Below are 13,475 nucleotides of genomic sequence, written 5' to 3'. Positions count from 1 at the left end.
TAGCGGCGTGGTGAGTAACAGCTCCCTCAGAATTCGTCCCTCACGATGCAGCCGGGGCTCCTACCTCCCGCTCGCAGCTGGGTGGGCGGGGCCTGAGTAGAGGCGGGGGGAGCGAAATGAAAAAACGGCCAAGGAGGGATCCAACCGCGCGTGCGCAGCGGGTCGGTGACTCCAGTCACAGGCCAACGCTGGGGCTTAGCCCCGAGCCGCGCACCCAGCGTTCCACTCCCCCCACTTGCAACCTCGCGGAGCAGTTGCGGCTACTGCGCATGCTCCGCCCATAAGCGCCTGCGCCGCGCCCTAAGGAGCGAACCGTGAGACCAGCTGCTGGGTCCACTGCAGTCCCGGTGCGTGCGGGGCGGGGCTGCTCGGGGCCGAACTGACCGTGCGGGGAGGGTAGAGCGGGGTCCCATCCGCGGTGTTTGCAAACCGGCCCGTGGGGCCGCGGCGGGCGTTTCCGGGGGGGGGAGGCGGGGAGACGTTTTAGCTGCAGCCCCTACAAACCCGCCGCGGCCCGGCCTGGCTCTAGGGCCGGAGAATCCCTGTTCGGCGTCTGCTCCAGGTGGCCTGGCTCGCGCTGGCAGGCAGGGGCCGGGAACCTACTGCCCGGGGACCCGGACATGGCCCCTGAAGCTCAAGGAATCCTACAATATCGGGGAGTCTGCCCTGGATTCCTTTCCCCGGGGCCCGGACACTCTAAATATATTAGGCTGGACACTCCCTCCCCCCCACGTGGTGAATGTATGGAGTTGGGGGGCACATCAGTGAGGGGTTTCCCTTCTCACTTGGATGCATGTGTGCAGCCACTGACCCCCAAAAAACCCTCTCCCCCAAACTTCGTTTGTGGAGGTAAGATGGTTCATGAAATTGCAGGGGAGGCAAAGACTGTGCAGGAGCCAAACTCACTGTAAGTGTGGGGAGATCCCACAACTGGCTGCAGGGCCAAGAGAGGGGCCAAAGGGTAAAATGGGGACAGGCAGCAGGGTTAAGAACAGGCCATGCCAGGAAATAAAAAATACCCCAATCAAGGTGGGGGGAGACATTTGCAGTGTTAGTAAAAATTCAGAAGAGAAGACAGAAGATTTTTCCCTCACTCCTGCTAGGATAGGTAGTGGCAGGACCCACTTCCTGGTGCTGTGTGGGTGGCCGGTGCCTGGAGAAGGTGCCTTTTCCTACCTGAAAGGTGGGTGCTGCCCAAGGGGTGAGATTCAGTTGTTGGGGGCTGCCTAGGAGAGCTGTTGTTTTGCCTCCTGCCCAGCACTCTAGTTAGGGAGCAGAGGTCCTGGGCTAAAGGGACAGGGCTGGATTTAAGCCCAGCTGCAGGGTCCTGGCTTGTTCTTAAAAATGAGAGGATTGTCCCATATTTTCTTTCTCTCTCCCCACCAGTGCTGGTGGGTCCTGCTGCTGCTAGATCCCTGCTCCCCAGCCACCTGCCCACCAACAGGAAGTAGGGAGTCCAGTGGCAGCTCCCCCAACTGGTCCATCTGTGCAGCCTCTGCTGGGTGTACTTACCTAGAACAACATTTCCTCCTCTCCCGCCCCCTCATATGTCCCCTCTGTTTACGCTATGTGACCCTTGGCCTGCCTGGATCTAGCCCCTGAATCTCAGGGACCCCCCCCCAGATATTGGGGAGCCTGCCCTGGCTTTCTAGCCCCCCTCCCACTGTCTGCAGCATACAAAATATATTAGGCTGGACCCCCTGGTGTGTGGTGAATGTGGGGAGTCAAGGCTGATGTCAGTAAGGGTTTTTGGTTTTGTGGGATTTTTTGGGTGTGGTGTGTTTTTGTTTCTCACTTGAATGCCACTGACCCCAGAATGGTCCCCCCGCACCCCAGTTTGTTTTTTGTTTATAGGGGAGGCAAAGTCTGAGCAGGGGCCAAACTGGCCATGTGGGTAGGGAGATCCCACAATTGGCTGCAGGGCCAAGAGAAGGGCCAAAGGGTAACATTGGGACAGACAGCAGGGTTAAGAACAGGCTCCGGGCCCTGCTAGAAAAAAATGTGGCAGGGGAGGGGCATTCGTAAAAATACGGGTGAGGGGACAGAGGGTTTTTCCCCCTACCAGGATAGGGGGTGGCAGTGCCCACTTTCCCAGACTGTGTGGGTGGCCGGTGCCTGGAGAAGGCGCTTCTTCCCTACCAGAGAAGGGGGCACTGCACAAGGGTGAGATTCAGATTGAGCTGTTGTTTTCCTCCTGCCCAGCACTCTGGTTTGTGAGCAGATGTCCCATGTTAAAGGCCGATTGCAGGATCCTGGCTTGTTCTTAAAAATGGGTAAATTGTCCCTTATTTTCTGTCTCCCTCCCCATCAGCACTGGTGGGTATTGCTGCTGCCAGATCCCTGCTCCCCAGCTGCCCATCCACCAACAGGGAGTAGGGGGCCAGTCTCTCCTCCCCCTGGCATGTACATCTGCTCAGCCTCTGCTGTGTCTCAGCATTAGCCAGCCAGGGCTCCCTTCTCCCACCCCCCCTCGTTTCTGTCCAGCACTGACTGTGCTGCCCACAATAATGGCTGATCCATGTGAGCAAGTGCCAGGCGGCAAGCCAGTGTCTTGTTCCCTCTGCTGCCTGTCCATCAGTCCTTTCCATTCCCCCTCCTTGCTGTCGACCTCCCTGCTCTGCCCTATCATGCCCTGTTGTCTTCCTTTCCAGACTACGATCAGAGGAAAAGCACCTGAGGATGGGGGCATTTGCAGCATTTGTAAAAAATACAGGAGAGGGGACAGCACCCACTTCCCTGTTCTGTGTGGGTGGCCAGAGCCTGGAGAAGATGCCCCTTTCCTACTTGAGATGTGGATGCTGCCCAAGGGGGTGCAATTGAGCTGCTGGGGTTGCCTGTGAGAGCTGTTGTTTTGCCTTCTGCCCAGCACTCTAGTTAGGGAGCAGGCTAAAGGAACATGGCTGGATTTAAGCCCGGCTGCAGAGTCCTGGCTTGTTCTTAAATTGGGTAAATGGTCCCGTATTTTCCTCCCCCACCCCCCATCAGTGTTGGTGAGTTCTGCTGCTGCCAGATCTCTGCTCCTCAGTTGCCCACCCACCCACCAACAGGAAGTGGGGAGTCCAGTGGCTGCTCCCCCAGCTGGTCCATCCGTGCAGCCTCTGCTAGTTGTACTGACCTAGAACAACGTTTCCTCCTCTCCTGCCCCCATGCACCTCCCCTTTGCTTACACGACATTGGCATCAGCTTCTCATATGGACCCATAGGGAGGAGACTTTTGAATAATTCCACTGGGTGTGAACAGATGTCCCAGGTTAAAGGCCTGCTGCAGGTTCTGGCTTGTTCTTAAAAATGGGTAAATTGTCCCACATTTTCTGTTTCCTTCCCCATCAGAGCTGGTGGATCCTGCTGCTGCTGCCAGATCCCTGCTCCCTAGCTGCCTGCCCACAAATAGGGAGTGTGGGTCCAGTGGCCACCCCAGGGAGTGTCCTTCCTCCTTGCCAGATTGGACTCAGAGGAAAGCACCAGATTCAGTTCTAGAGCTGTAATACTCTATTCACTTAAGCAAAAACATATAGGTTAATGCTATAGACAACATGCTTTGCTTCCCACTGCCCGCCCACCCTCCCACCCACACACTTGCCAGTAAATTTTGTAACAGGCTGGCCAGTCCTGGCTTGCAATGGATCTGAGACCTACCCCGCTATGTCTCGGCATTTAAAGTGTGTTAGGAGACAGGGCAGAGAGCTCAGGAGCTGCTGCACCCCGTGCTACTTTATCAGAGGTAGCAGCACAGGGTGACAGGCAGCTAGTCTGCAAGAACAGCTGCTTTTTAAATTGGCTCCCCTCTCAGATCAGGTCCCGCCTGGCACTCTGCACTACTGCCTCTGATATACAGGAGTGGCAGCAGTGTGGAGTCAGGCTGGAACACACTGGCTGTCGTCCGCACGCCCAGGGGCTATAGAATAGTTAAGTGAGTCATAAGAATTCTTGAGGTTACTTGACTATTCAATTAATTGATATTTAACATCCCATGTCAGCTTTGGCAGGCACCAAATCATGTGAGAGAGGTATGCGGGGTGTCTCCCTTCCCTTTTGAATCCTAAAGACTTAAAGATAAGAAGGCTCCAACTACACAGTCATTATGCTTAACAGGAATTTGGTTTAATTTGAGCCTTTATGCTGCTCAGTTCTGAGGTATTGCAGCTGAGCTTGCTTGAATACGAGTCGTTTTACCTGGGGTCCAGCATCCAACATAGGGAAATACGGTCACCCTCAGCCTGGTGCTTTCTCACATCGCCAGCTACTTGGGTCGATTTTGCTTCCTGAATGTTCACTTTAGACTAGGGTTTAAATGTGAAAGCTCTCAGATACTTTTGAAAATGATTTTATATTTGCAAACTTATTACCAAGATCCGTATTTCTGTAAGTAATTCCCTATCCTACAGCCACTGAAGTACCCACCTTACTTTTCTCTTACTTTATTGTATATACAAATATTTTGCATTTTATTTGTGTATTTGTACTTCTAATCACATTTTCTGGTGCCAGTTTCCCTGTGTGCTACATCTAGTTTTACAGTACATTCCAGTGAAGCTCTTCTCCTGACAGGCTGCAGAACACCCATGTCTTCCCCCAGTTCATCCCCTGGCCTTCAGAGCCAGGGACAGGACATGGCCGTGGTGGAGCTGCTGACCTTCGAAGAGGTGGCTGTGTATTTCTCTAAGGAGGAATGGGCTCTGCTGGACCCGGGCCAGAGAGCCCTCTACCGGGATGTGATGCAGGAGAATTATGAGGCTGTGAGTTGGCTGGGTAAGGATTACTGTCCCTCAGGTATGGGATCCTGGGTGGGCTCTGGAGCAGCTGGGTTGGGTTTGGTTTAGGGTCCCTCATTGCCAGGGCTCGACAAACTCTGTTCACTGGCGGCGCCTGCATGCAGTACGGAGCTGGCAAGTGGTTTGTCAAGCCCTGCTCATTGCCCCCAATATCAGGAATACCTGCCCCAATAATCCTGGCTCCTGTGTGAGAAACTGTCCCCTCCATACCCACTCCCAGGAGATGCAGGTTCAGGGACATAACAGTGGTGCTGCTCTTCCTACAACCAAGGTCTCCATGTGCTTCCCACCATTTTGCCCATGTTATGCCTTGGCTGGAGGTGTGAGTGGAATGACTCAGGCAGGAATGGTAGGTACCAGAGTTGTGGGTCTGGGTCTGGCTGCTGTTAGTGCCTGCAGAGTCCCCTTGTGGCAGTGGGCTGAGCCGCTGGAAGGAGGGTGTGGTTCATAGAATCATAGAATACTAGGATTGAAAGGGACCTTGAGAGGTCATCGAGTCCAGTCTCCTGCATGCATGGCAGGACCAAGTACTGTCTAGACCATCCCTGATAGACATTTATCTAACCTGCTCTTAAATATTTCCAGTGATGGAGATTCCACAACCTACCTGGGCAATTTATTCCAATGTTTGACTACCCTGACAGGAACTTTTTTTTAATGTCCAACCTAAGCCTCCCTTGCTGCAGTTTAAGCCCATTGCTTCTTATTCTATCTTCAGAGGCCAAGATGAACAAGTTTTCTCCCTCCTCCTCCTGACACCTTTTTAGATACCCGAAAACTGCTATCATGTCCCCCCTCAATCTTCTCTTTTCTACACTAAAGAAACCCAATTATTTCAGCCTTCCTTCATAGGTCATGTTCTCTAGACCTTTAATCATTCTTGTTGCTCTTCTCTGGACCCTCTCCAATTTCTCCACATCTTTCTTGAAATGCGGTGCCCAGAACTGGACACAATAATCCAACTGAGATCTAACCAGCGCAGAGTAGAGCAGAAGAATTACTTCTCGTGTCTCTCTCATAACACACCTGTTAATGCATCCCAGAATCATGTTTGTTTGTTTTGCAACAGCATCACACTGCTGACACATATACAGCTTGTGGTCCACTATAACCCCTAGATCCCTTTCTGCCGTATTCCTTCCCAGACAGTCGCTTCCTATTCTGTGTGTGTAAAACTGATTGTTCCTTCCTAAGTGAAGCACTTGACATTTGTCAGTATTAAACTTCATCCTGTTTACCTAAGACCATTTCTCCAATTTGTCCAGATCATTTTGAATTATGACCCTATCCTCCAGAGCAGTCACAACCCCTCCCAGCTTGGTATCATCTGCAAACTTAATAAGCACACTTTCTATGCCAATATCTAAATCGTTGATGAAGATATTGAAGAGAGCTGGTCCCAAAACAGACCCCTGAGGAACCCTACTTGTTATGCCTTTCCAGCAGGATTGTGAGCCATTAATAACTACTCTCTGAGTATGGTTATCCAGCCTGTTATGCACCCACCTTATAGTAGCCCCATCTTAGCCCCATGTATTGATAAGAATATCATGCAAGACCGTATCAAACGCCTTACAAAAGTCTAGGTATACCACATCCACAAGACTCGTTATCCTATCAAAGAAAGCTATCAGATTGGTTTGACATGATTTGTTCTTTACAAATCCTTGCCACCTTCCAAGTGTTTACAGATGATTTCCTTAATTACCTGCTCCATTATCTTCCCTGGCACAGAAGTTAAACTAATTGGTCTGTAGTTTCCTGGGTTGTTCTTTTTTCCCTTTTTATAAATGGGCACTATATTTGCCCTTTTCCAGTCTTCTGGAATCTCTCCTGTGTCCCGTGATTTTCCAAAGATAACTAGAGGCTCAGATACATCCTCTATCAGCTCCTTGAGTGTTCCCAGAGTTCTTCCCTGCCTGTGGCTAATCTCTGTGACATGCCGGTTTTTGCCAGTGTGAGGGGCTGGATACTGGGGCTGAGGGAGAGTGGATGAGGTAGTTCACACTCTTGGAGTGTTTTTTCAGGGGTAGCTCTGTAGTATAGAAACACGGACAGAGCTCTCCTTGCATTTCAGGCACAGGCTGGGTTTCCTTCTAAAACTTCAGCTTCATTCTCTCTGGGGCTCACTTGCCTCTGTGTGCAATGGAGATAATCAAGTCGTCTGTGTTGTCTTTTTAGAGTGAAATATCTTCAGGCAGGGACTTTTTCTTCCTGTGTGAATGTCTGGCTTCATGCTCAGGAGACCTGTGTTCAGTTCTCTGAATGTCACAGACTTCCTGTGTGACCTTGATCAAGTCCCTTAGACTTTCTGTGTGTAGTCACCTCTCTCTTTAATAGCTGTTATAGTGTGTGTCTGTTTTTCAGGGCTGGGAAGGATAGCTACACTAAAGAGGGGTGATGCTTAGCTCCATATGAGCACCCCGATAGCACGGTGGGATCCTGATTTACACCATAGTTCCCAGGTGCTGCTGTGATTGATAATTTTGCTTTCCATAGTGACTGCAGTGCTGTATAAGTTGCTGCTAGCGCCACAGAGTCATTACGGCTGTTCAGGGTGGGCAGCTTTTTCCGGAGCTCTGATGCCAGCAGCACTGGAAAAGTGTGTGGCTTATCCATTTAGCACACTTCAGAGTTGCCACTAAGAAAGGCCCAGGCTCCATTCGGAGGCTAAGTAACTCAGCCAAGTTTATTGTGAAAAGGAGCGGGATGCTACTGTCCCAGCTTCTTAGGCACAGGTATAGTGAGACTTGTCCCAACCCAATAATGGTATCAGGTCAGTCAGCAATCAGAACAGTGCCCCTCAGCCAGCATCAACATGCCCCTTCTGTGACTCTCATACATTGACACAAACGAGATGCATGTTGCGTTCCATGTGTTGCTACCCCTTTAGCCTTCTTCCTGTTTGTTTGAACAAAACATCCGTATCCATTATCACCACATTCTGCTCATGTGCAGAAAGGTAAGTGTGTTCCTGAGCCACCTCTTAGGACTGTGTGTTTGCAGTTACTGCAGAGATCGGTGTGTTGATTGGCCTCCTCCTGCTCAGGAATGTGCTTGCCTGGTTAGTTGGTACACAGTGCCCCACCCTTCTGGCAAAGCCCAGCCTGTTCTAGTTCAAAAATAATAACCATAAACAAGATAATCATAGTCATCAGGTCAGAACGTTCTCCATGACATGGCACACAGTATGCTTCGCACGAGGATTCTTGCAGTTGTGTAACAGCAGTAGCACAATGCTCTCCATGGTAATGTCACAGGTGGATCTTCTGAACTCTAGATGAAGGTCTGAGAAGGAGTGGGGCCGAAGCCAAGGGGAACATGCTCAGAAAGTGTAAAGGTGATAGATTCTGTGCAGCCCTGGAGGGGCACCAAATCAAAGGCCAGGCTTGCCACAGGAGCCAGACTGGGAAACTACACAAAGGCTGCTGCTGGTAGAGTAGAACTGAGGCTGCAGAGGGAGCTGAGGAATGCCCACTAGCACCAGAGAAGCAATATGGCCCAGCTCTGCCCTGGCTTGCCCTGAGAGAAGCCCAGTGCCATCCTTGGCAGCAATGGGAATGGCAACTTTTGTGGGCAGCTGGTGCTGTGCTAAAAAGAAGCACCCAGGATCTTTTTCAGAGGGATAAGGCAACACGCCACATTTATTGAACATACATAGATTAATCAATACTTTGTCATATGCATATGATACATTACACTTATGCGCATGCTCTCTCACTCACACTCTCTCTCTCTCTCGCTCCGTCTTGTTGTTACCAATAGTTGCTCCCCCATCTGCACTGGCCAGGTGCATTAGATGGGGGAGGGGTGGTGCTGGGCTTCTTTCAATCTGGATCCATGCTCCAGTGTTGATGAGATGGAAACCTGGGGTCCCTCTGCAAGATGCCTCATATTTATCCCTCTCATGCAGCCAATTAGTTATCACCTTGTCTTTCTTAATGCTTCTTGAAAGAGAGTTCTTTGAAGGGCAGGCACTTGCTGCTTGATTTCCAAGGCAGTCTGTATGTCCAGTCTTCTTTTCAATGAGCTCACTTCACAGGTATTGTCTTGGATCTGGCTCCCAGCCCCTCTGTACCCTTGCAACTGTTGCTGGAGGTGCTCACTTTTCATTCTCCATTCACACCTCATTCATTTCAACAGGGCAACCAAAAAAAGGGGAGAGTTCTATTCTATTCCTAGCAAAAGACATTTTTCTTTACCTTAACTATTTCTAAGACCTATAGCATAAAGAGCTTGATATAAAGTTTTTATGGAAAAGACTGGATACAAGGTTTCTCTTAATACAAGGATTCTATAAGAAAGCTTAACAAAGATATATCTAAAAGAACAATATATATATAATATCTTAATACAAAGTTATATGAGAATGATACATGGTCATATGGAAATGTTAGAGATTTACCTACACTGGCAGGGCCCACCCAGACACAGGCAACTGGGATCAGGAGTGTGGAACATAGGCAGGACCTGAAGCAACCAGCCAAGGATTAACTTAGATGATCAGGCAACTTCTTCTGCCTCCTTCTGGCCCAAGTAGAGCATCTGAGCCAAAGATCAGGGCCAGCCCAGCCCACCAGCCAGGAGTTTTTTGGACAGAGGCTTGGGGAGCTAGAGCTCTGCTGGGTCCTTCCTCTCCAAGTCCTAGTGACCTGCCATGTGGCAGCTGCAATCTGAGCCCTGCCTGGGGACCTTAGTTTCAGACCTGCAAGCCCTTACTAGCACTCCCCTTCCGAGCAGTGTGCTCCTATCTAGCCCTGGGATTCCAGGGGGTTGGAATGGGCTGTGAGGGGGACTGAGTTGTACCCTAGAGAGTTCAGCAGTGCACTCAGCTCCCCTGGGGAATGAGCTGGGCCATTCCCAAGGCTGGGGGGAGGGAGGGGGAGGATGATGCACCTTTACTGCAGGTCAGTGTATCCTGGGATCTTGTACTAGCCAGATCCTAGTCTCTGCAAGGTGGGGAAAGGAGCCTCTCTGGGTGGGTGACTCAGATCCTCTGGATGCAGTAATGGCACAGACCTTAATGAACAAAATCAGCACTTGGTTCATTGAACTCCAAACAGGATTTCCAGTCTCCAAAACTGATGTGATCTCCTGGGTAGAGCGAGAGGAGGAGTTCTGGGTTCCAGATCACCGGAGTTGTGAGGAAGGAGTGATCATCAGCAACACCCACACAGGTGAGCAATCAGTTAAACTGACTCAGAAACCAATATCTGTCACCTTATAGCAGGTGTAATTTGTGTGTTTTCATGAAGTCTAACAGATTATTCAGCCTGTCTTCAACTCGAGTCAAGAGTGTGGTGGGTGGGGAAAGGCTGGGTTCTCTCCTCTGTGGAAGAGTTGAGGAGGAGGAGGATGAACTCAGCTCACGATAATTTGACCATTATTTGAGTGTGTGACCCCTTTTCTATTCCTCTTTCAGAGTTTCCTTTCAGCTCATCATGGAAACTAACTCCTGTCTGGATTCTTTCTCTATCCCAGCAGGTGATGGGACACTGACTGAGAACCATGAGAAGTGTCTTGAGCAGGAAGGACTGGAACAAGTGGCTCCATGTGGGAGGTTATTGGGAAGATCTGAAGAGCATGTTTCCCAGATAGATGAGCAAGGAGAAAGCTGTGAGAGACAGCATAGCCCAGAAAGGCAGCAGGGAAACCATCCAGGAGAGGGACAGGGTAACTCCAGTCACAGGAGCAAAGGGGAGAAAAACACAGAAACCATTCAACAGAAAATCCCCCATCAACAGTCACCCTGCACTTGTAGTGACTGTGAAACTCTTATTGAACATCAAAGAGCCCACACAGAAGAGAAGCTCTTCAAGTGCTCTGACTCTGGGAAAACCTTCAGTGAGCACTCTCACTTTATGAACTGTCAGAAAATACATACAAGAGACACACCCCCTAACTGCTCTGACTGTGGGAAAAGCTTCAGTAGACGTGCAGACCTTGTTAGACATAGGAGAACCCACACAGGGGAGAAACCTTTCAATTGCTCTGACTGCGGGAAAAGCTTCCGTCAAAATCCACATCTTGTTAAACACAGGAGGACCCACACAGGAGAGAAACCTTTCAATTGCTCTGACTGTGGGAAAAACTTCAGTAGCAGCTCACAGCTTCTTACCCATAGGAGGACCCACACAGGAGAGAAACCTTTCAATTGCTCTGACTGTGGGAAAAGCTTTATAAGGAACTCAGACCTTGTTCACCATAGGAGAACCCACAGAGGGGAGAAACCCTTCAGTTGCTCTGACTGCGGGAGAAGCTTCCATCGGAATTCACATCTTGTTAAACACAAGAGGACCCACACAGGAGAGAAACCTTTCAGTTGCTCTGACTGTGGGAAAAACTTCAGTAGCAGCTCACATCTTGTTAGACATAGGAAGACCCACACAGGAGAGAAACCTTTCAGTTGCTCTCACTGTATGAAAAGCTTCAGTAGAAGCTCACACCTTGTAATCCATTGGAGAACCCACACAGGGGAGAAACCATTCAGCTGCTCTGACTGTGGGAAAAGCTTCAGGGAGAGCTCAGACCTTGTTACCCATAGGAGGAGCCACACAGGAGAGAAACCTTTCAATTGCTCTGACTGTGGGAAAAGCTTTATGAGGCGCTCGGACCTTGTTCACCATAGGAGAACCCACACAGGAGAGAAACCTTTCAATTGCTCTGACTGCGGGAAAAGCTTCAGTCAGAAGTCATGCCTTGTTAGACATAGGAGGACCCACACAGGAGAGAAACCCTTTACCTGCTCTTACTGTGGGAAAAGCTTCTGTCAGAAGTCACACCTTGTTAGACATAGGAGGTCCCACACAGGAGAGAAACCTTTCACTTTCTCTGACTGTGGGAAAAGCTTCAATAGTAGCTCACATCTTGGTACCCATAGGAGAACCCTTACGGCAGAAACTCTTCAGCTCCTCTGACTGCAGGAAAACCTTCAGTCAGTGCTCCTGTGTTACTAGCCATCAGATAATACATACAAGAGTCTCACCTCATAACAGTTCTGATTGTAGGAAAGGCTTCAAACACAGGTCAGACTTTGTTAAACATAAGACAACCAACAGAGGAGAGAGAACCATTCAGCTGCTCTGAGTGTGGGGAAAGCTTCAGTCAGAGGTCAAATCTCATTAGCCTTCGGAGGACCCACAGAGGGGTGAAACCTATAACCTGAGTTCCTTTTAAGCTGTGTGGCCAGGTGGTTGTGCTGTAGCCTATTAAATGCCATGCAAGCTTATTGGGCTTTGGTGGGGAGAGATATATCTACCCACTGGTCTCAACCCCGGCCCAAACCTGCTGTAACCAGAGGACAGGTGGCTATTCCATGGCCCTAGTCACAGAACTACCATGGCAGGGAGAGGTGTTTCACCTGTAGAGGTTTGCAGTGTGTGACACCTAATCTGGGGGAGTGAGAGCTTGTGGGATTCTTTTCTCCTCGATGTAGCCTTTTAGTGGCCTACATGTCAATTCCCTCCATCTTTAAGATCACACCCCCAGCTGAAGGCCTCAACCAGTATTCCTTTGAAGGTTTTCAATCCAGGAGTAGAGCGAGTTTTTTCTTGTGCACAAAGAGTGATATCCTATGCACTTGTTCAGATGTGTGCCACCGTGGCATATGAGTTACTGAGAATTTTTGCGCACGCACGCTCACACACACACACACACTTTATAAATATACACACACAATTTAAATTGTCATGGAAGACAAATACTCAAACAGGATAATTAACAAGGTGCACAACTGTGCACACATGCACCCTGAAAACTTCCCAGCATGGCACCCAGTCTCACTCCCACATAGCCTTGCTCCACTGTTCCTGAGCCATGAGCTCCCCATCCTGTGCACCCTTTACCACCAAGCCTGCACTGTGCCCCCTTTGCTCCTAAGCCCTGCACTTTCTTCCCAATCTAATCCAGTCAAAGTGTAGTAATTTACAAAGCACAAAAACAAATGCACCATACCTCGTCATTGACTCTAAAGCTCATTCTGCAGTTGCAAGTTAATGACAGTCAGAAGATGAATGTAAGGATAGTGCCAGAAGCGCTATTTCTTCAGTCCACATTACTACACTGTATATAGGACATATAATCAATAAGTAGATTATTTCTTATAATATCTGCATGCTGTAGACCCCTATGACTGATAGAAAAGTCCCTTTAATATGTCATCATCAATTGCATATTCATTAGGCTGCTGAAGCACTCACTGCCTCTGCTGCTGCTGCAGCTCAGGCTCTGGCCAAGGCTGCCAAAGCATGCTGCTGGAGCAGGTGCCCACTGTGGCTCCTGCCCTGTCCCTGTCCTGGGCTTCTAGAACAAGCACTGTCTGCCAAACGGCCCACCCTGGAGCTGTTGAGTAGTCACTGTGCAGCTCTGGTTTGGAGGTGGGTGAGCCTGAACCTTACAGGGAACCTGCCCTCAACCCTTCCCTGAGGCTCTCGTCCCCAGAGCGAGCCCTCACATCTCTGCCCCAGCCATTAGTCCCTTCCCACAATCCAAATCCTCTGAGCCTCACTCCTGTCACATTAAATTACTTTTTTACCAATACAGAGATGGTGTGTCACACATTCCCTGCCTATGCATATCCTTTCATGCAGTTGGGCTGAGCCCAAGCAGTGCCCAGGTATCTCTCAAAAACAAATGCTAACACCTTGTTTCCAATTTCCAGCAGAGGCCCTTTTATTAACAAAACCTGGCCCTTTAATTAATAGA

General features: G+C 49.7%; 1 protein-coding gene across 3 annotated transcripts; it reads left to right on the top strand.

Annotated features, from left to right (window-relative positions):
* The first annotated feature begins 28 nt into the window (after nucleotides 1–28).
* On the top strand, nucleotides 29–13,214 carry LOC102444620 (uncharacterized). Of its 3 annotated transcripts, none has more exons than XM_075912896.2 (4): nucleotides 29–347; nucleotides 4,549–4,749; nucleotides 9,836–9,949; nucleotides 10,254–13,214. In XM_075912896.2, exons 2-4 carry the CDS (start codon nucleotides 4,563–4,565, stop codon nucleotides 11,687–11,689), a joined length of 1,737 nt encoding a protein of 578 aa, XP_075769011.2. In that variant the 5' UTR covers nucleotides 29–347; nucleotides 4,549–4,562; the 3' UTR covers nucleotides 11,690–13,214. The 3 variants fall into 3 exon arrangements, with proteins under 3 accessions (XP_075769011.2, XP_075769010.2, XP_075769012.2); XM_075912895.2 differs by having other exon boundaries at nucleotides 4,489–4,749; XM_075912897.2 differs by lacking the exon at nucleotides 29–347 and having other exon boundaries at nucleotides 357–4,749; nucleotides 10,257–13,214.
* The last annotated feature ends 261 nt before the right edge of the window (nucleotides 13,215–13,475 follow it).

The sequence above is a fragment of the Pelodiscus sinensis genome, chromosome 19, assembly GCF_052426305.1.
Source record: "Pelodiscus sinensis isolate ZL-2025 chromosome 19, ASM5242630v1, whole genome shotgun sequence".
Taxonomy (NCBI): Eukaryota; Metazoa; Chordata; order Testudines; family Trionychidae; genus Pelodiscus; species Pelodiscus sinensis.
This window is presented reverse-complemented; position numbering and strand designations above follow the sequence as displayed.